General features: G+C 35.8%; 1 protein-coding gene across 8 annotated transcripts in view; it reads left to right on the forward strand.

Moving 5' to 3' along the window:
* ASPH (aspartate beta-hydroxylase) overlaps positions 1–23,435 on the forward strand; it is a 118,623-nt gene that overhangs the window by 46,824 nt on the left and 48,364 nt on the right. For 5 of the 8 annotated variants that reach the window (XM_040066268.1, XM_040066335.1, XM_040066295.1 and 2 more), the window contains 6 exons: positions 42–86; positions 858–893; positions 4,080–4,118; positions 6,884–6,937; positions 7,919–7,963; positions 18,051–18,092. In XM_040066268.1, coding sequence (XP_039922202.1) covers positions 42–86; positions 858–893; positions 4,080–4,118; positions 6,884–6,937; positions 7,919–7,963; positions 18,051–18,092 — 261 coding nt within the window. The remainder of the gene's footprint in view (positions 1–41; positions 87–857; positions 894–4,079; positions 4,119–6,883; positions 6,938–7,918; positions 7,964–18,050; positions 18,093–23,435) is intronic. The other 3 variants (XM_040066306.1, XM_040066278.1, XM_040066324.1) reach the window with 1 other exon arrangement.

Below are 23,435 nucleotides of genomic sequence, written 5' to 3' on the forward strand. Positions count from 1 at the left end.
AAATTCAATTGGAATATAAAAATTAAATATTTCTATTTAAGGTGACTCTGAGGTAATGCCAGAAGATGCTGTGGAACATTATGCAGGTACAGTCCAAAGTCTTCTTTATTTTTATTGAAGATGCATTGAATTTTGGCCCCAAACCAAGACAAGCACGCACATAAAACCCCGCCCCCACAAACAAAGCAAACCACAACAACACACAATACTCGAGACTTTGGAGTTCCTAGGTAGTATTTTTTCAGAATGTAAATTGAAAATATTGATGTAAAACCTTCCTAAGGAAATGATGCTAAAACCTACATGAGTACTACTTCCCTGTAATGTCAGCCAAATGGATAGAATAATATTTTGAGGGTTGAATTTCCAAGAGAATGGATATTGGTATTTTAAATTGTATAGAAGTGTTTCTGTGGATAAAAAAATAATTTAAATATGCCAGAGATGTTGCAGTTAGTGTGATTTCAAGAAAAAAGTAGTATTTCTAAGTGTTTTTAAGAGCAAGTAAACCATAACAAGTAGATGCCAAAATGACTCTGTAGAAGTTGGCTCTATATAGAAATGATTCATAAGTAGTTCAGAATGAAAATATTTATGAACTCTGTAAGAAAGCCTGCTGATATTGCTCTTTTTTAAATCTGTCTTTTGATGCCAGAAAATCAATCAGTTCTTCTCACAGGATCTTTTAGAAATCTTCACTTTGCACTCTTTATTAAATTTATTACTGTATGAACATCAAGTTTCAAATATTTTTTTTTTGTTCTGAATAAACTTGACACTGTATTGCATTTTTTGCGTGTCTTTAATGCCTTAAAATTCCATGAATTTTCCTGCCCACTTTCTTTTTCTTTACACAGAGGATAGAGTGCATGAAGATTACAGTGAAGACCAAGGTATGACAACTGCTGTATTTTATGAAATTACAGTATCAAAATCTTTCGTTAATATGCAAGTGGAATTACTTTGTTTTAAAATTTCGTATGCTACCACATTACTTTGCAAGTTCTCAGCTAAGGTTTTGGGTTGTTGTGTGCTCAAACCCCCTGTGTTTGTAATCAGTCAATCAATCGGTCTTTTAACACTGGTCTAAGTGTAGGGTATGCATACTCATTATATTCCCATAGTGGTCCTCTTTGCCATACTTTGTGCCTATGTGGAATGAGAACACTGAAGGCTTTGCCATGCCTTTTTCCTTGTGAAACCCTGGCCAGGTCAGATGTGGTTTATTGCATCTGTTTAACTCAGGATCACCTTTTCATCTTGTCTGCCACTACCAGTTCTTTGGACATTAACCTGTTTTAGTTTGATTTGGTTAATGATCTGCTAATGATTGCTGAGACTAAATCAAAAAGTAAACAAGAAGTATAGTAGTCACAGCCTTGAAACAAATGTGTGTGGTTGTGATTCCTGCTGTTACATCCTTCTACCACACTTAAGGATAAACATATCTTTAAGGCACTCTTGTTTATTTCCCATGTTTATGTAACCTGAGCAAAGGGTTTCTTAACTTCAAAATATTTACAACAGAAAACCTTGAGGTTCATTCTTTGTTATCAGGAGGTAAATTCCAACATCATTCTTTGGGATAGAAGTCAAAATTCCATTGAAAGACTCTCAGTGGCCCAGAGGTGTATTTGGCCCTTAGCATGTGTCTTTCTCAGTCTGCAGATAATTACTTGCCTCAGTTATGGTGCCCTTGACAAGACATCTTAGCAGTAGTAGGATAGAAAAGCAAGAGACTTGTTTTTTCATTTTTTACTTGCTTTTCCAGGAGATAGTTATTTTATGATCAGTTCCTAATCAAGAATCACTTCTCTTGCTTCTCACACCTAGATATGAAGAAGTGCAACTTCTAATCTTTGCTTTTCATGCGCTTTCACATGTAGTGGTAATACGAACAGAAAATGCTTCCATGCTCCTGTGAAGAGACATCTATATCTGCTTTTTGACTAAGTTGATCAGGGAGGTTACAAAGTAAATTGCATCACCTTTTTTAAAATCAATTCCACAAGCATTTAATATTCTGCAGTCTCTTCGGGTACCTCAGCACAATAACAGTGAATCACTGTATTTTGTGAGTCATTCATTTACTTCAGGAAGAAGTGGTTTCATGTACAGTTGCCTCTCTGTACTGCAATGAGAGTTTCAAATATGATCAGATAAATCCCCCTACTCTTTTTTATTCTTGCTAGTCCTCTGATTAGGATGAGAAGGAGAATAGGAACTTCCATTCTTTTTCTTAAATGGAGATTCTAAGGTAGCATGTGATTATCAAAAAAAATTACTATTCTTGGCTATTAAACTGCCAGGCTTGTTTATGGAGTAAATTATTCCCACAGTTCAACATAATCCTTGGGAAACTGCTTTCCTCTTGATAAAATTTGCATTTTCACAACATAATTTGACCTTGCTTTCAAGTTTCACCTTGAAGGCATTCTAGTTGTGAGAGAAAGCACAATATGTCCTTTGTACTTTATAGAGGAATTTCATTTCAGAGCTTCAACCTGGAGCAATGTAGAAGAAAAAGACCAATGAAATGAGGCTGCCTTTCTGTCACACACCGTTTTTTCTTTCTCAGTTCAGTTTGAGTTCAGTCCATGGAGTTTCAGGGCATGGTCATGTTCATGTGCTAAAAACCATTTTAGCAATCGTACCTGTTTTTCATTCTTTTGTCTGTAGGCCCATCTTTTGACATGGTTTTGGTCGGATTGAAAGTGAAACAGATTAACTTTGTTTTTGGAGAAGAGCAATTTTGGCTCTGTTTTTTTAAAGTCAAAGAATGGTTGGAGGCCATGGTGGAAACTGAAATACTTTCTCTCAAATGTAAAGCTTGTGGTTTTGGCATGGGCTTCAAAACTGCAGTTGAACCCCGCAAGAAGATTCACATTAAAGCCCTTATACTAAATTGTCTGTGAAATCAACAGAAGTATAGGCTTTGTGTCAATTTATCGTCCCCATTTCTATTACATGTTTCTCCTTTTCTGGCAAGACCATCTGGTGAAATATTTTCTCCAATCCTGGTGCTTTCTGGAGTTCTCAAAGATGAAGACAGTGCAAGATGATTGCTGGCCAGAGCATCCAATTTCTTTTGTGACTCTTGCTTTGTGAAGCTTGGTTCTTAATTCAGATCCGGAACTGCTCTAACAGGATTGCTGTGATCTCATCACTGCGGTTGTTGCTAAGCTAAAAATTCTTTGGTGGAAATAAGTGTCCGTGGTGGGGTGTGTAAATGATTGGTCATAGAACATGGAATACAAGAAGTCAGTTATTGTATATAACTTCGAGTTTTATGAAGAATTTCCTACAGTTTGTAGCCATGGAACTACAGAAAGAAAGCAAGTTAGTGATTTTGATTAGAAAAATAAATAGTTCTAGATGTTTTTTTAGGGATATTATATAAGAACTCTTTTTCAAAGGAATATGAGGAGGGCCACATGATTGTAAAGACATAAGATACAACAATGTCTTAAAAGATACAACACTAATATAAAGGTCGTTGGGGTTTGGGGGTTTTTTTATGTGATGTAAATAACCTTTTTCAGATGAGGATTTGTACCTGTTAAATAATAAAATTATCCAAAACACTGAATGAACGTTGAACTTTTTTAGTCTAAAATTCACAGTAAGTATATATTGAAAATTCAGACAAGGGATAGCATTTAGTCTATTTTCAGACATTATCTAAAATTAAATAATGAATATTCTTGACCTATTTCTTCTTCAGAATTACAAAAATTAGACTGACTCTGCAAAGATTAGGACTGTAGGAGAATTATAACAACTGTCCAGAATGATGGATTTGTTGTAATTGTTTTCAACACTTCATCTGTGTGATACAAAGTCTTGAAATTTCAGCAGTATGTACACATATGGGTTTTTTGCTATTTTTTTTTAATGTGGGTTTCCTACTACAAGCTCCAGAAAGAGTTCATATATCTTTTCAGGCCGCCAAACTAAGGGGAAGTTTTTTTAAGTTCTCTGCTTTTGTCATTAAAGAAATTAACTGTATGCTTAACCAAAATAGTAGAATACTTTGTGAGTATCAACCACCCAGGAATGTTATTTTTCTTTCCTTTCAGAACCAAAACATGAAAAGCAGATTGAGACTCAAGATACAGGTATATACGTGTGTATATATATATACACACAAAAATATTTTAGGCAAATTAGCTAAAGATAATAAACTTAATCTTGCTGTTTATATATATTTAAGTATATAATCTGTGTGACCTTCAGTCATGACATTGCCAGGTATGGCAATGGTTCATTAGTCTTTATTATTATAAAATTAAATTTTTGACTATGAACTTAGAAATTTTCTGTTCTTGAGGATTCATTTTGAAGGTCTTAGGTGACACAGAGTGGGATGTCTGAGGCTTTTAATGGACAACTGGACCACAGTAGTTCATCACAGACACTGCTTCTTACAGTGAACATTGCTCATAACCTTGCAACCAAGTGTGTAAGATCAGTCAAAATGTAGGCTGTCAGTACTAGCTCTGCTTTGATGCAGACTTCTTGCTGGTGCATTTGTCTAATTAATAGAAGCAATTACAAATTATATATCTGCAATATCCTCTCTGGGTTCTGTATACTTTGTTGTCTTGAAATGCCAGCTCTTTTGAGAGTCATCTCAAGACAGCTGACTGAAAAAAACCCACCTTTAGTTTAGAAGGAAGTCAAGAAGTTCTCTAGTGTAAATAATTTGTAAATATCTGTTTTGTCACCTTTGCTGTCATAATCTTAAGAGGACAATCAAAGCAATTAAAAAGTGCCATATTAAGAGAAAACAAAAAATTTTTTTTCTGTAGAATCCATAATTTAAGTTGTAGAATTTCTTTGTTGTGCTTCAGTTAGGAAATTAGGACTCACAAATTAATTGCATGTTTATCCAAATAAAAAAAAGACTTTTAAAGTTCATAGGTATGCTTTTTTTTTTGGTTGGTTTTCACTATGTCTAGCAGATGGAGTTGATGCTGCAAAAGATGAAAGTGGGAGTACTTCAATGTATTTAGGAAGATTAAGAACTGCTTTTAAAATTTCAGTTATTGTGTTATAATCCAAAGAGCAGTTGTTGGAAAGGTACCATTTTGAAATAATTAGCTGATGAATAGAAGAGCTATTTAATGGAACAGGAAAGAATATTTAGAATATTTAAAATATTAAGGTGTCTGTTAATAGCAGGTAAACATGTCTATGTGCTAGCTGTCTTCTTTTGTGTAGTGTGTAAATTCCATCACTTGGGGGCTTGACTTCATTATTGCTCTGAACTGAATGTTTTCTTAGCTGTTGAGGACCTTCCAAAGGGGGTGAATGAAGCCAACAGGGCCAGGTGTATATTTTATATTTGTGATCTTGGTGTTTTGATGAATTATATACATCTGAAAAACAAATGTTGAAAAAGCAAGGTGATGGTACACTTTTTCATTTTTATACTTATGGAGGAAATGATTGAAGATTTTGATATTGCTAAAGATATCTCAGGTATGAAATTTTATAGTTTGCAAAAACTTCTTTCTTCCATTTATATTTATTAATATAATTTAAAAAAAAAAAAAAACCACAGCAGAGAATAAAATCATGGAACAGTTTGGGTTAGAAGGGATATTTAAAAATCATCTAGTTCAATCTCTCTGCCATGTCTAGGGACATCTTCTTCTTAGTCATCTTGCTCAAAGCTCTGTCAAAGCCTTACTTTAAACTCTTCCAGGGATGGAGCATCCACTGCTGCTCTGGGCAACCTCTTCCAGTGTTCCACCAAATTTATCATAAAAAGTTTCCTTCAGTCCAATCTCTGTCTCCTCTCTTTCACTTAAAATCTATTATCCCGTTGCTACAGGCATGAGTAAAAACATCTCTCTCCATCTTTTTTACAAGATCCGTTATTGAAAGGGTGCAATAAAGTTTTACTGGAGTCTTCTTTTGTCCAGGCTGAACAACCCCAGTCAGCCTGCCTTCTTAGGAGAGGTGTTCCAACCCTCTGATCATCTTCATGGACCTCATCTGAACCTGTTCTAACAGGTCCATGTCTGTCTTGTACTGAAAACTCCAGAGCTGGATGCAGCACTCTGGGGCAGGGTCTGATGAGAGACTTCTCTTCAGATACGGCCATGGATGCAGTTGGCCTTCTGGGCTGGGAGTGCATGCTTTTGGTTCATGTCCAGTATTTTAGCCACCAGAATATCCAAGTCATTCTCCACAGGATGTATTCAGTTCCTTCTTCCCCCAGCATTTATTGATACTTGGAGGTTGCCCTGACCCTTATGCAGGACCTTGTACCTGGCCTTGTTGAACTTCATGATGTTTTTATGAAGTGCTTATCCCATTGCTCCGATTGGAGCTCTGCAATAATTTCCCACTTTGCTACTCAGAAAGGTTACATTGGAAATTATTGTTTGCTGTATTGTTCTTGAAAAATTTTAAATGAGTACTGTGTTAAATGTAATTTAAAGATCTTAAGAAGTTTAAACATTTTTAAAGAAGTTTTTCTCAAACATGATGTTGATCGAGTCACCTAGAACAAAATGATTTAAGCAGTTTAGACTGAACACTGTGTGTAGGATTTGATGCTATATTTATTTAGGTTTTCTGGTTGAAAAATGCATTCTTGTATGATTAAGAGGGATAACTACATTGTTTCACTCAAAGAGCGGTTGTAACTAAAATTCTTCTGGTGTGTGCAGTGGAAGTCCTACTTCTAGTAGCTAAACTTTCGAATGTGAAATGCATTTAGTACCCTTTTTCCTACTCTTCAGTTAATTGAACTTGTAATTTAAGTCTTCCTTTTTGTTTGATACTATTTCAGTTGTGTGGCTGCTGGGAAATAAAAAACAATATTATGAATGTTATGTGAATAACTTTTGAACATTTCTTTTCAATCTAGGAGTAGAAAGTAAGCAAACAGAAGATGATGTGGTCATTGAGCCAGAGGAATCAGGTTTGTATATTGTGTTTTCCTTGCGTTTGCTACTTAAAAAAATTAATAATTAGGAATGATAAATATTATGGAATAGAATTCAATGCTGCAGTAAAAATATATTAATATCTTTTCTACAGCTGTTTTTGTTCAAGGACAAACAGATCTGTGTTTTTGGAATCTAGTATCTTGGGCTTTTTAATGACATATTTCATGGCTTAGAAAGCACTCTTCAGTTTTAGAAGTTGAGAATGCTCCCAGTTCAGAAAAAACTTGTGTCGATAAAAACGACCGTATTTGGTTATATGATGGAACTGAAAATTTCTTTTTCATTCTCTGTTTTCCACCAGCCAGTCAGGAGTGCATGCTCAGAAAATAGGGTATATGTAAGGAGTAAATTAGAATGTCCCCTAAGCTTTGAGCTCTTTATTTATGGGCTTCCTAAATCAGAGAATGTATTTCCCCTCTTCAATTCTTCCTATTATCTACTGGCAATTGTGAATTTTTTTCTGGTGAGCCTGACTTCTTCCAAGCATTTGTGCAGACTTCACTCTATTAGCAGTAGTAGCACTTGGTGAAGTGTGACATATCTAATTTAAACATACATATAAAAATAAAAGTTATTGAACTTTGAAGCCAGGTATTCCATAGTTACAGCTAGAAACATAATAGGTATATATGGACTTTTTCTAAGCCCATACTGTAGCAGCGTGTGAAACTGGGATGTGTGTGCTTTGGATAGTACAGTTTCAGAAGTTTGAAGTATTATTTTTGAAACTCTGCAATCCTACAATGTACTCACTGGCCTACTTAAGTATGAATCTTTCACTTGGAAAAATTCAGCTAAGGAAGGAGTTTTCATCCCACTTCAGCAAAAGTAGTATTACAAAGCAGTCTTAATAGGTCACTGCTTGGAATGTAAGAGGAAAAAAATAAAGAGGCTTTTTGTAAATATTTGGGAAGCAGTCCAGTTTGAATTATTTTTACATTTTTTATTTACAGAAAAGCCTGTTAAAGCTGAAGATCATTCAAATGATGTTCAAGTAGGTAAGTCAATCTTGGGTGCTTCTTTTTATTTCCTAAAGAAATGAAGCTGTAGCTACATGGAAATTAGTAATCAAATTGCTTTGTGAAGGGGTATTATTATTGGCAAAGTTGCTTCTTGGTTTAGAGGCAATAATTTTTCTGATGTACTTGATAAATGCCAATGATAGTTATTGGATTATATGAAAGCATTCCAAATAAACTGAGTAGTTTTAATTAAAAACTTAGTTTTTAATGATTGCAGGCAGAGCTGAATACTTTTGAAAGGGAAATACAACAATTTCAGGTCTCACTATATGTGTACTTCCTCTCCGGAGCAACTATCATGGACAATGATAGTGGTACTTCTCTGTGTGTCAGTCGGATCTATTGGAATCTGACTGTGGCACATTCTTTGGGCACTGATCTGGAAACAGGGATTGTTTTGTCATGCTATCACATTTTTCTTGGCATAACTGATTTTAAGAACAAGAGTTCCAGTTCTTTCATCTGTTGCCTGACAGTAGTAGGCATTTACCAAAACCATTTTTAGCATAGTTATGTGGCCTCTAAATTCAAGAACTGCATATTGTTACATTTCTTGGAGTTAACTATTACAATTTACTTGTTTGTTTGTTGTAACCAAACTAGTTGTGTTGAGTAGAACACAGAGTTATATCTCAGGGCAGTACAGAGGAGCTGCAATCCAAGACCTCTAACAGCTGTATTTTTGTTTTGTGCTGATTAGCCAAACCTTCTTTCTGGATTTCAGGATTAGTTAATCTTTGTACTATGCAGAAGCTCTTACAAGATGTGGTGCCCAGAGTCTTTCAGGGTGTTTGGTTTTTTGTTTTTTTGTTGGTTTTTTTTTTTCCTTTACAGTATTTGTATTTGGTTCTTAATCATGCCAAAAGTAGCCAGACAAGGGAAGAAAACACAGGAGGCATTTTGTGGTTGTCCAGTACAGATTGGAGGCATGGTTTAGTTCGTGTTTGAGTTTCTTTGCTGAACCTTAGCTGAGGTGGATTGAAATGCTCAAATTGGTGCTTAACTGTGTTGTCTGTGAGGTCTTTCCAACCTGTTTTTCACAACAGCCATATGGTGTGTTGAAAAGTTTGAAGCCGTAGCTATTAATTAATGGATGCATTAGCTGAAAATGTTTTGTTTCATAATGAGTATAAAGTATTCTTAACCAAAGTTTGTAATCAGTGTAGGAGCAAACAGTAGTTATCTTTGACGGCATGGGCAAGAAGTTCAGCAGACAGTCTTTACTCAATTTGTTATGCATTAAGTTGGAACTGGAGAAGAGCAAAATATGTTTTCTCTCAGAAAAGGTTGCTGTTTAAAGTTAAAATAACAAAATGGCTCTTACAGAACTATTACAAAATTTCAACAGGTTCCACCACACAATATCAGTTGAGGATATTGAGATGATTTCTTGACTTACAGATAATATTTTAAAATCAAATTCAGAATAGAAGTGCCAACTTGAAATCTTGGAGTTTTGGACCACATTTCTATCAGTTTTTGCATTGTAATTTATGGCTCAGTCTTGCAGCTGTAAATTAATTTTTTTACCTTCACAAAAAAAAAAACCAAAAAAAAAAACCAAAAAAACCTTAGGTGTTTTATATAGTAGTGATGGATTTTGAAATGTGCCATTTTGAATAATAGCATCATTTAGATTGGAAAAGACCCTTAAAGTCAAGTCCAGCTGGAGACCTTACACTGGCAAGTCCTCCACTAAACCATGTCTCCAAGTTTCATATCTACATATCTTTTAAATACCTCCAGGCTGAGGACTCCATCTCTTCCTTGGGCAGCCTGTTCCAATGCTTGAGGAAGAAGTTTTTCCTCACACCCAGTCTAAACTCGTGATGCAACTTAACGCTGCTTTCTCAGATTATCTCTTGCTACTTGGCAGAGGAGACTGACCCTCACCTGGCTACAACCTCCTTTCAGACATTTATGGAGAGCAGTAATGTTCCTCCTGAGCCTTCTTGACTCCAGACTAAACAGCCCCAGCTCTGTCAGGTGCTCCCTATGAGACTTGTGCTGCAGACTCACTCCCAGCTGTGTCCTTCTTGCTGTGAGGGGCCCAAACCTGAACACAGGATTTGGGATAAAGCCTCACCAGTGCCAAGTGGAGGCGAATGGTCTCCCCTCTAATTGCAGATGTGTTGGGAAGGATGAAACTAGAAAGCCTTATAAATATGACTGTTTAGATTTTGAGAATATGAATCTTATAAGTGAGATAGAATTGAAAGCAAGTTTCGATGTCTGAGATGATGGCCAGCTGAAGGTAATCCTCCCTGGATTAAACAATGCCCCTTACCTACAGATAGGTCCAAAGGTCAAATGGAATGTCCTGTCTCACCCCGCAATGTATGGTTCATCCCACACCTGTACCCCTCCCCTGCAGTATCAGGTATCTGTAACCCCATTGGCCCAAGTCTTGTTCCAGCCCACCTTGAAGCCCCCTGATAAGGGGGCCGGGGAGACCGGATCAGCCTCTTGCCACTTCCTCCTAGGGAGCTTCCTCTTGGAACTTCCTCTCCCTACCTCTCCCTTCCCCCGCTCCCTGGGACCTGCCGCAAGTTGTGCCTGGCAACTCCAAGCAAGGCCCCACACCCTTTATAACAAACCACATCTTCTAAAACCTAACTTCAGAGATCTCTCGTCTCCATCCATCCAAACCGTGCTGGAGTCCAGAGCCCTCGTTACACAGATGTATTTGCAAATAAGATGGTGGAATTGAACCTAGTTATTCACTCTCTTTTTGTTGTATTGTGATACTAAGAGACTCCTTGCAATTTTCAAGTACTGCTAGAATGAGAAATAGCTTGTGTTACTTTGAAATGGTATGTATTTCTGAATAAATCTTTTAGATTTATTCTTTTTTTACCTGTGGTCATTTTCAAAATTACTGCAACCACACCACTTAAATCACAAAATTACCTTGATATCTATCCTGGCATAGCTTTTGTAAACACATAATTCATTCCTTCTAGTGCTGCTGCTATTATTTTCTTCTTCTATTCATAGGGAAAAAGAGAGAGAATCAATCAAAATGTGTTTTAAAGAAAGTTATTAAAGACACAAGGAATTATTAGATGTAGTACAATGTTCATGGTCCTTTGCTTAGGAAGTGGAAAATGAAAATAATTTGATCAGCACAAAATCTGAGCACTGCACTAACTCAAGAATCCTTATAATTTGTGTAGTTATGTGGGAACCACTCTGAGGGTGGAAGAACCAGTATTTATAATATTTTCTAAATATATTATTGTTTCATCACATTAAGTAAAATTCAAGTAGCATCTTGGGAAACTGGCAAACATAGGACATAAACTACTGACATGGAATAAAATTTTATTAAATTATTAGTTCTTCTTGCTATTATTTTATTAAATTATTAGTTCTTCTTGCTGTCTTTTTTTTAATGTGAATATTTCAGTTTGAAAGCAACATTACTCTCAAATTTTCGTCTCAGATTATGACATTCATTTTTCCTGGGGATTTTTTATATCTTCTTTGTGATGGAGGATTCAGTATGGGATTTTGTAGTCAGGAGTCTTTCTTTGTGTGTGACTCTTTCATCAGTTGTTCAAAGCTTATATTTCCTGTTCTTTAAGCAGTAACAAAAACAAATTCAGGCAGTGTAAAAGAAATTCAGAAATATCACTATACATTCCTTATTATTCGGTAGTTTAAAATTCATGTAACTGTATTTGAAGCATGGTGGCACCAGTTTGTATCAGGTTTGGAGCAATTGTTTGGTTTTCAGCTGAAACATAGGAACTTAGTTTTATGGAAGGGAAACAGGAGATAGCTCAGAGATTGAATTTAGCTGTGAGGAACATCCTCACATCACCAGGGAAGAGACTTGGGTGTGGGATTTGAATATGCTGCAGGATAAGTCAAAAGTTTTTTGCTGACTGCAGGGCACATCACAAGAAAGTTCATACTAGTCAAGTACATCTTTAGGCATCTCTAAGTACTGCTTTCCAATTCTCAGAGTTTACTTCTGAAAATTATTGCCAGTATTCTTTTCCAGATGTAGGATACTTTAGCTGCAGTTATAATCTGCACTTTTATAGACTATTGGACTTTATAAACTAATGATTCGATAAACTAGCTTGAAATATTACTGATCAAGGTTTTCTGCTAATCCTGCTTTACATTGGCACATAAATTGCAGTGGTTGTGATAGAGTGGTACTTACTGGACACATATTTTAGGGAGACATTGTGAGTTTAGGGGATACCATTGCTCTCTGTATTTGGATTTTGATCCCTCTTGTATGTGTTTAGATTTAAAATATCTACGAGCTCCTCCCCTTTCACCTTGTCTCCTTGATATTTTTATAATTCTATATTTATTTTACCAAGTGCTGAAATCCCTCATGTGTAGAGAAGTTTCCACTTTAGAACCTTGACCCTTCCTCATTCCCTGGCTCCTCTTTTCTGGTTGTCTTTGACTATTAACAGATAAAACCCAAAATGAAACCAACACAAAAAACCAAACCAAAATCTAAATGTTTAAATGGATTTGTGGCATGGCCTAGATATCCTTTACAAGGTAAATAAAGTGCCATATGGTAATAAATTTACTGCCTGGAAAAATATTTAAAAGTTTGTTTCCCACATTATACTATATATATTCGCAACTTTGTGTACATTCATTAAGGTAGCTCTTAGAAATTATAGCTTTTTCATATTAACTAGTCTGATACAAAGTTGCATTTTTTAGCATTTAAGATTTTTTTTTGTTGTTTTAGAGGAAGATGTGTTTTGGTTGGTCCTTTAATATAGATTTCCCCTTATTTTTTCAGATACTTAAAGCTTCAAAAGAAAAGTCCCTACATCAGGAGGACCAGTCCTAACCATACGCTACAAAAGGGGAGCAGATGGTTGTAATAGACCTTACGATGTAATTACCAAGCAGTTCAGGGTTTGGGAGAAATGAACACTAAGATGTTGTAAATGGGTTTTAGCCAACTGTCATTTTAGTAAGCATTTTTAACACTTGGATGTTTAGTTTACATTCCTGTCTGATATTTTTTTTCCCTTGGTCAAGTTTAGTGAATTCATTACTTTTCTTCTGTGTTTGTGACAGAGTTACAATTTAGAGCTGCATTTCATGTACTGTTTAAGCAATTGTTAATATTCTATTTATAACATAGCAGCAAGACATTTTTTTTTCAGATTTTAATATATATCTTTTTTTGTGGATTCATACAGTATGTACAGAGCTGTTTGGTCAAATGAAACATATGATGTTATGAATTTTTAAATGTTTTATAACTGCTGATATAGCATACAGCCTAATTGCATTTTATTAAAAAACACTAATCAGTCACACACTATGCTGTGAAGTTTGACTTGTATCTCTTTGCACTGATGTTATGTCAACAGTTAACAACATGAATTTCAGGTGATTTTTAAAATATCCTGAAAAGCTATGAAATGTGTGTTTAATTCATACTAGTAAAAGGACGGATTATGAAATCACAGTTTTCAAAACCCCTTTATGTATGAATTAGCACTTTTTATTTATGCTTATCTGATTTTTCAAGCCAAAATGTCTATAGAGGACATGCTAGCCTGACAGGAGTCAGTGGAGGTTGCAACAAGACTGAGTTGCTGGAATCAGGTAGAATTCACTGAAATTATTCCATTTTGGTTTGACTACCAATATAATGATCTTAAAGCTGGCTTTAATAAGCTTTATGTTCAGTAAATTATTTTAAAAGTCAAATTTGCATAAGCACTTGATTTGCAAGTTTTATTTAAAAGAAAATGCTTTGGAAATTCTACTTTAAGAAAAATATTATGTCAAAAATTAAGACCTACAGTTATGAATGCTCTTGAAAATGGTACATCTGAAATTTAGGTACTGTGAGTGATTTAGAATTTTAATGTAACAGGTGTGCTTTTTACCTGTTCTGTGCTGCTGTTCCACAATTACGAAGACATATTTTATTCTTTGATATCTTGCATGTGTTCCTTTTTGGCTCAGGAATAATTGCTGTGATTTTAGGAAGTTGCCAAGCCTGTTATAGGAGCTTAGGAAAAATAAAGTAAGATAAATTTATAAAAAGAAAAAAAAATTTGGTAACCGTAACAGTTGGTTTCCTTTTGGCTTACAGGGAGACTTTCAATTTCTGTAATGCTGTTCTGAAGTCAGGGGTTTAGATGCTTACATTTGTAGTGAAAGGGGCATCATATATGCTTGCCCTTTTTTTGAGTTTGGGATGTCAGTATGACTCCACGTGACTGTTACATGTGATCAACAAATACAGATGTCCCAAAGTGATTTCTTTAGACTTTTCAGGAAAGCAATAATACTATTAGACTGTGATGTGTTTTGGGATGGTTTATTCTAGTAAAATTACCTGTGATTGTGAATTGCAGAGCAATAATTTTTACAAAGCCATATTTTGTGAGGAATCTTGGGAATTATTTTAGAATGGTGAATGGAGAACTTTTTACATAACAGTGGCAGCCTATTTGTAGAATTACAGGACTATGAGAGTGTATTACGCTGTGATTGAATTTTAAGTATTTTGTAACTGGGTATGTGATTTTACGTGCTTCATGTTTACAAAAATATGCCAAGCTGAGCAAGGTCAAGTGAACTATTAAAAATATGTATATTTAATCCATTTTAATGTTTGGCTGCAATAAAACACAGAAGAATATCTTGGTCTTTCTAGTGTCATTATTTATTCCCAAATGTATTAGATATTAGCTATAGGGATAAATATCTGACTCATCCACTAGTTAATGCTATTTTTTTAATTGTGAATTAGAATATTTAAAAATATATTTGAAAGTATTATTTACAAGAAGGAAATAGCAAGTAAAATAAATCAATTTTATTTCTGGCTGCATTCTGCTGGTTACATGAAGGAAATGGGCAGTACGCTGAGGTCTATGTCTTCTATAATTGTGTTGTGATTGTACTTTTGGAGTATTTAATAGTCTGCAACCAGTTAGACCTGATTTTTTTCATGAAATATTATTTCTGTTTGTAATTTATAATAGATGAGATAGCACTTCTTAACAAACACAAATGTCTGGGGAAAGTGATGCATCTGCTTTGCAAACAGAATGTTATGGTTATGGTCCATAGTTTAAATCAGAAGTCTAATAAGGTCCATGCACTTCTGTGAAAGCAGAAATCTTCCTTGACCTTTTCAGTTTGCAAACACCTCCATAGCTTTAGTGATCTGGTATTGCTGAATAGTAGTTTAAGAAAAAGTCAGAAGGTTACCTTTTTCTTTATATTTTCACATTGCTACATAGCCTCTTGCTATATGCCAATGAATCTATGAAATCTCGGATTCAGTTGCTTTTTTTGGAAATCACAGGAAGAAATACCAGTGGATAAAGAGTAGAACACTAAAGTTATATTTTAATACTCCCAATTTACTACAATTTAAGTGACTTTCTAGCATTCTTTATAATTGAAAAGGTACCATATCATGGCACTTCTTTCTAAGAAGTAAAGAAAACGGCTAAGATTTGATGTAGAAAAGATATTGAAAAATGTAATGATTTTAGTGAACATCATTTGTAATTTTACATGTTTCAAAAATTACATAGCTGTAAATGTGTTGTGCATTTATGGTGTTGATTGAAATTCATGCAAAATCTACATGGTCTGAAACACATTTTTAATTGTAACTTGTGTCATTCTCATATGCTGTCAAGCATTTAGTTGTATTGTTATAGGAAAAATAAATTTATTCTTCCTGGTAGAAACCTTCTTGGGAATCCCTGGTGCGTTCATTTTATAGTGATAGCAGTTCCTAGCCCATAGAAATTAGCTAAAGCCGTTTTGTCAGTGATTTTCATCTTGAATTATTTTGCTGGAATTGAAGACATCAAGTTAATTATGGGAGTGGTATGAAGAGCTAGGATTTTTTGTTTGTTTGCTTGAGCAGTTTAAGTTGATGAAAAAATAGTCTCAAGATTTATTATCATATCCCTGTCTTTAAGAGAGCACATTTTTAAGGCTTTGTCAGAAATAACATAATTAAAACCTTTTGCACCACTGAAATATGCTAGGGATCAGTGTGGAAGGAACAAAGCAATATGTGTTGAATATGATGCTGAAGTGAATTCTTAATGGAGTGTGAATTCTTAGCTTCAGAGCTAACAAGATCAAGTTGTGATGAATTCCAAAAGCAGCTCCCTAGAAGAAGAAGTGGGAGTATTTAAAGATCATTGGAGAGGCTTTGGTGAAGTCAATGGCAACTAATTTAGCAGACTACAGGCTAAAAATAGTCTGAAAGTTTGGAGAACTGATTCTAATGCATATATAGGTATAGAGGGCTGTAGGTTAATGCATTGCAGTCTCAGGAATAAAGAAATGTGAAGCCAGACAAGAAATGGGAGATAGGAGCAGGCTTTAGAGTGAGGAGGTCATACATTGTTCTTCCTGTGATGGCAAAGAAGTTGCAGAAGTATCATGAATGTCCAAGATGTGTGGAAGTGACCTAGAATGTAGTAGAGAAAAGAGGCCAGGTGAGAATCTCAAGTGTTGCTGATAAAAGAGAGGATACATGGAAAGTGGGTGGCTAACTAGCATGATGTGTCATGGTAATGGGAGGTGGTACAAATAGAAATAGGAGTATATAAACTAGTTTGTGTGAAAACTGTGAAGCTAAACTATAATTTCATCTGGAGCTGCATTGTTGCTCTTTTTAAAATGCAGTGTTTTGGATGCCATATGACCATTTTACTGACTGTGTGATATATGAAAAAAAATAGAGAAGTCAGGGTTTTAGGAAGTACTGCAAAATGCTTTCATTAATATACTGCTACAGTAATAATTGTCCCTAGTATGTAATTGACTCTGTAGATATTTTGTCATGTCTTACAGTTTGAGAATCTAGATCTCATGATGTAATTGAAGAGGTGAATGACTTTCAGTGTGATCATGTTTATTTAATTTACCCTATAATCAAGTTAATGCTCGTTCTGCTTGTACTGAATATAAATTAGAATTGTAGTGTCCATACATTCAGGGTAACAGTTGTCAGCCTATAGTAAAGGGTGAAATTAGAGTGTTAAAAAATTTGATTTCATGTGTGTGCATAATCCAGTTTATTAATGAAATAATGCAATGTTTACCTGCATTATTAAATGTTGTATTCACACTATAATGCTTCTGTGCAGTCAGTTAAAAAAAAAACAGTGAAGACTGAGTATTGAGACCAGGTGTCTCTAAATTACTTGGAAATTAAAGAAAAATGATGAATACCTCAACATTATAGGTATATATATTAAAGTATGTGTTAAAGAGGTCAGTAACTAGCTAAAAAGGCAACAGACCTCCCTGTTTAGTGTTCTCTAAGTTTATTAGGAAGAAATATTGGAAGTTTATTGGGAAAAAAATGGAACTGGACAGTGTTGGAATTGAGGCAAGATGCTTTATATGTTATAGAATAGGGCTGGATCAAAAAGAGTTTAGAGGGGGCGGAAATGATTTTTATATATCTACCACCTTCATGAAACACACATAAATGATTTTTGTCCAAGACTTAGTTTGGCTTTGCAACAGACTGTCTTAGTGTTTACTTAACATTAACTTACTTAGTACCTCTGCAGTCATATTTTGCAAAACACCTGTTATATTATTTTAAAAGTTGAAAAAAGACAAAAGCTTCCAAGTGCCCAAGTCACTTCTAAAAATGAGACCAAAGTTCTCAGTTGATTTTGTTTTTCACATTTGAACCAATTGTATGTATTAAGCTAGTGTTTCTAACAGCTTTTAATTAGTGAACAGACTTTCTTGCAAAATAGCTCGAATTGTAAGTGTATATCAACAAAACATATTAAATATCTAGAGGAGAAATTCTGTGAAACATTTTGTGATGGAAGCAATATTGTAATATTTGAAGCATCTGCAAGGAAAGACCTTTTAGGTAACTATAAAGTTCAGAAAATAATCTATGGTTATTTTAAAAAATAAAAATGAAACAAAGTCCTGTTGACTCAATTATGTTATGAGTATAAATTGTAATTTTCTTGTATCTCTTTCTTATTGTAAAATGTTAACATAAATTTATTTAAATGAAATTATATTTTTAATGTTCTAGGGAAGAGTGAAAAAGAAACTGAACAAGACATAACAGAAAAAGGTAAGTCTGAAAGTAATATTCTGTTCTGAAATTCAAAACTATGCTTTCTGAGTGGTTTGATTTAAATCAGATTAAAGAGTAGTGAAGCTTTGCTCCTGTACATCTTATGTAGATAAACTGCAGATGAATAAACATCCAGAGAGCATGGGCTTTTATAGGTAAGCACTTGGTTGTTTGCAAGGCTGGCATCAACATATGCCAATCCACCAATCAATCTTACCTGGTCACAGAATGGAATGATAGAATTGTTTAGGTTGGAAAAGACCTTTAAGGTCATCTGTAGGAGAAGGGAATACAGGACCTCACCCCTGATGAGTCACAGCTATATCCACTAAGATAAGTGTGATAAAATGGAGTGGGTTAGCTGGTGAAGGGAGGATCATCATGGAGGAGAAACCTTGAGAATCATGAAGAAGAAGGATCCTGGGGAGAGAGAATCACTGCTGTAAGGTCAGTCTGGGTCTGCATTTAGAGCATCTTGTTGGAACCTGCAGTGAGAGTCTGCAAACTGGTATGTGCAGTCATAGTTCAGCAGGAAATAACCAGCAGTCAGAGGCTGCAAGGGAAACCTACAGTAGGAGCTTGCTGCAGCCAGAGTCAGTGAATAGTTGAAGTGAGGATGGCTAAGCTGTAAAGAGGAATAAACCAGGACCCTTTTCACGCTGTGATGAACAAGGAGTCTGTGTCTGCTCATTTCCACCCTCTATCAAGAGGGCTGCTGCAACAGTCATTGAGTCCAACTCATAAGCTAACACCGAACCATGTCCCTAAGTAACACATCTTTTAAATGCCACCTGGACAGCCTGGCAGATTTTTCCTATGTCCAATCTAAACCTGTCCAGGGGCAACTTGAGGTCATGGCCTCTTGTCCTGTCTGTTGTTACCTGGGGAAAGAGACTGCCTCACTAGAACCTCTTTTCAGGGCACTGTAGAGAGCAATAAGATCCCTCCTGAGCCTCCTTTTCTCCAGGCTAGACACCCCAAACACTTCCAGCTGCCTCATCAGATTTGTGCTCCAGACCCTTCACCAGCTCCGTTGCCCTTCTCTGGACACACTCCAGGACCTCAATGTCTTTCTTGTAGTGAGGGGCCCAAAACTGACACCAGGATTTGGGTGCAGCCTCACCAGTGCTTAGTCCAGGGGGACAATCACTGATGCTGCTGGCCACACTAATGCTGATCCAGGCCAAGATGCCATTGGCTTTCTTGGCCACCTAGGCACAGGCTGGCTCATGTTTGGCCAGCTGTTGACCAGCACCCCGAGGTGCTTTTCCGAAGGGCAGCTTTCCAGCCACTCTGCCCCAAGCCTGTAGCATTGCACTGAGTTTTGCGATGGTTGTGAGAACTGCTGTTTCAGGATTAGAATGTTCAGTGTCATACTCCTAGTTTAGTATTCTGGAGATCAGACTTCCACCAAGCTCTTTCTGCATCTGAGGGCAAGAGGCAATGTGGGCTACCCGGCCCCTGGAGCTGGGTTCAGCACTGCCATCTATGCTAAGTGTGAACAGGTGATAAGAAAATCAGTCCTTGTCAACACCATGATTGTCTAGTCTGTCTTAGGCTAGGTGCAGAGACAGATTGGATGGAAAAGAAGTGAGGTTTTGCTGAAGCGCACTGTGAATCTGCTCTCCATACAATGACATTTGTTCTGTCCCCACGTGTTCCCTGTCACTACACAAAGCTTGCAAAACCGCCTTCACTTGGGGTCATGGCTGGTTGCTGACAATGCCCAGAAACCTCAGGGCCTGTGCCAAGGGATTCAGTAGCTCTGCTCCTTTTTCATTCTGTTTGCATTTTCTGTGTGACTGTTATTTTATATTTGAGTACTTAGGAACACTGTTTTTCCAATATTTTGTTATGGTTTGTTTGGTTTGGTTTTGTATACTGGTATTTTAAAACATGAGTTTCTAGGACTGGCAAACTTCAAACATTTTATTTAAGTATTAAATATGTCACATGTAAGCATTACATATAAGAAGTAAAAAAACAACCAAAACAACTTGGAAAGCTTGGCAATTACGCCTACATTTCCATTTATTGGCAGGGAATATCTTACTACAATGGATTTACATATGTGATATTAGGAAAAAACTCGCCATTATGTGCTGCTTTTACTGACCTGTTAGAACAGTATAATAAAATGACATACAAGAGCCATCCACTATGGGTAAAAAGCAGTAATAGGTAAAAATGCCAGCTTGTGTAGGAAACTTACTATTATGCAACATTACTCATCAGAGCCTGCACAAGAACTTTAGGACATGAAAGTATGATAAAGTGGAGTTACTTTCCTTTTCTACCCTAAGTGCTTTGTGGTTTTGTTTCTTTTTAAACAGCAACTAAATAAATGCCACTGCAGATTACAGGATTTCTATAAGGTGGAAGAAGGGATAGTTTTATTTTCCAGGTTAAATAGATAGAATTTTTCATCCTACTGAGAAAAACAGCTCTGCATATTTTTGATGAATTTGTTTATAGCTACACTATGTGTGATTTTCATACAAGTTGAATTTTGTTGAACTTTTCTCATAGTTTGAACTGTTTTAGGCTTCCACTTTCAATAAAAGTGGCTAGTTACAGATGTCTTAGTCACAGGAAGTGGTATAAGGTACTATTGATTTGGTTTACTTTAAACTACCCTAATAAGATGCAGCAATAAATTGATGAGAGATGTATTATAAAATATACTCTACTGTGATTGGTGTATGTAGGAGATTTGGAAATCTAAGGAATTAGGAATTTGAAACTTCATGTTTGGCTTGGGTTTAGGGTTTTTGCTTCTGATTCTGAAAGTACATTCTGATCTGCAAGTTTGCATTTGTTTTGTGGTGTTTGAACATACAAGTTCCAAAGAGCCTTCTGTGCAGCAAGTATTTAGAGCTTTGAGGAGTTCTTACAACATAAATATTTTTTACTGCAGCAGCCTTCATAGTTAACATAGGTTAACAAAGTGTCCTAATAATTGTGTAGATTTCAGTATTCAACAGAATTTCATCAAATTTATTAAAAGTCCTACTGAAATGTCTTTGCTATTAACAAAATGCCCCCTCTGGAAAGTCCTCTAAAGAAACAAAAATGAGAATAAACTTGTTTCTAACACAGAGCTGCTTCATAGTTCCTCTTTGATATTTGAGGTGGATTCTTCATCTTCTCCATAAGAATATAATCAGACTTTATATTTAAACAAATTGAAATGGGATGGGTATTCCAGGTGAATCTGAGAAATAATTCTTTAAAGGTTTCACAGTACAATGCAGGACATACATGCCACATCCATAAGGTGTCTTTCCATCTGACATGGTTTTAGTTGTTTTTGATCACACAGACTGAAAAAAAAAAAGTATGAAGACTAATTTTTTTTACTTCAATTTGTACTGGACATATATTAAATACTCATTTACATTGGTGAACAGATATAAAAACTGAAAAAATAGTTTTCAGCTATGAACATGTTTGTTTCCTACAGTGAACTTCAGCATATGTACTATTTTTATAAATAATAATTTTGCCTTTTTAAAACTGATAAAGCGTGACAGTAAAAATGAATGCTATTTGGCTGGAACACTCAACTGCACTGCTTTAGGAAGAGAAGTACACATAAGCCAGGCTTAGGACAATGTCATTCCACAGGTGGCCTTGCCACTTGGTGTTCTTTTGATAATGGGTCAGCATTCACCACTGTTTGCTCAAGGTATTTACCTCTGAAGATATGTAGGATTCCACTGTGATACCAGTAGAGATCTAATGTGAGGAGGCCAAAGTGTTGTTCTTCTGACTAAATATAGGGGTTTGCAGCAGGGTAAGATCAGGTATCTCCTAAATTGAGCTGGGAACCTTCACCAGAGCTCTGGTGAATGTTGTCTGGACAAAGAGCTTGCATGATTAGCTCACTTCCAGCATTGTCTCCTCGAGTTAGGTGGGCTGAGTGCCACCCTTGCAAGCTCTGCTTAGAAGAGTATACACAGTACCTACTGATTTGCAAATTTGATACAGGCTACAATTAAATATCTGTGAGCTGTGTGCAGAATGACCAACACAGAAGTGTAGTTGTCAAAGTCCAAAACTGCTGCATAACACCATTTGGAACTAAATATAGAGGACATTAGAATATTACAGTGTATTTTTGAATAGAAAGTCAATGCAGAAATTTCTTTCTGGTTTTGTCAGAAGATTGCTTGAGTCTAGCCTTTGAGTGAAACCAAAAGTCTTAATGGTGAAAGAGAAGTGAGTGATGGAAATACATGCCAAAACCAAAATTATCATTCTGCTGTTGTTTCTTATGATCAACATCTAACCAACCAGCAATAATTTCATACAGAAAGCCCTGTAGAATACTTTTTACTGCAAAGGAAATTGTTCTGGAATAACTGCAGCTAAAGATTTATTATAGTCATTATATTCCAGCTTTATTAGTCCCTAAAATGCCTCGGGTTTTATTGTCTGATTACTTCCCCAGCTAAGTTTATTATAGTGGTTTTGCCTCTTCTACCAATACAGTTTAGAAAGATCTTTTAATTATTGTAGTGCTCCTGGCTTTAAATTGTCTAGATGAAGTTTACTTGGTTTTATACCTTCTAAGTTATCATCTATAGAAGCCCATAAAACAAGTAGATAACTTACACTCTGTGTATCTCACCTAAATGTGCTTCCCAAACAACAGGACAGTGACAGTTTTTCATCATCATCAAATTCTCATTCAAGTACCCACTGAGAGGCAGCACAATTTCCAAAAGTAATTTGGGTAATGATATGGGGCTAGTATCAGGAGGGAGAACAATTACATGAGCAAATGTTGAACTCCAAGTAAAAGTCTCGTAATATATGTATATGTTCTTCAGAACGTAATTGAAACTTTGGAATGGGAAGGTGTAGTATTGGTGGTGGATGGCAAAGGGAATTAGTGAAACAAAAGGTCACAAAATTAGTTGGAAAACAACTACAGACCATCATCATCAGTATCTACTTGTCATTGTCCCACAGTCAGAAATTGCCATTGACAAGTTGCCAAGAGCATTATTATTGAATTTGTATCACAGCAGGGATGGGAGGGTGTTTAGAAAACGTGGGGATGCAAAATCCCCCTGGGCCCCATCCACACAGGCCCAGGGATGTCTAGAAATGTGAGGGCTAAATTAGAACCTTCAGAGAAACTAAGATACATTAATCCACACAGACATGAGGTAGAAATGCAAGTTTAGTTTTAAATAAGTAGAGAATTTTTGAAGTGCCTTAAGCAAATAAGAGACAGAATTAGTTAGTAAGAAAAGGACCTAAAGCCTAAAGTTCAGTGGCATTGCCTTGTGCAAAGATAGTTAAGCTCTAGACATAACAAAAGCAATGTAG

Source organism: Hirundo rustica, chromosome 1 (genome assembly GCF_015227805.2).
Source record: "Hirundo rustica isolate bHirRus1 chromosome 1, bHirRus1.pri.v3, whole genome shotgun sequence".
Classification (NCBI taxonomy): domain Eukaryota; kingdom Metazoa; phylum Chordata; class Aves; order Passeriformes; family Hirundinidae; genus Hirundo; species Hirundo rustica.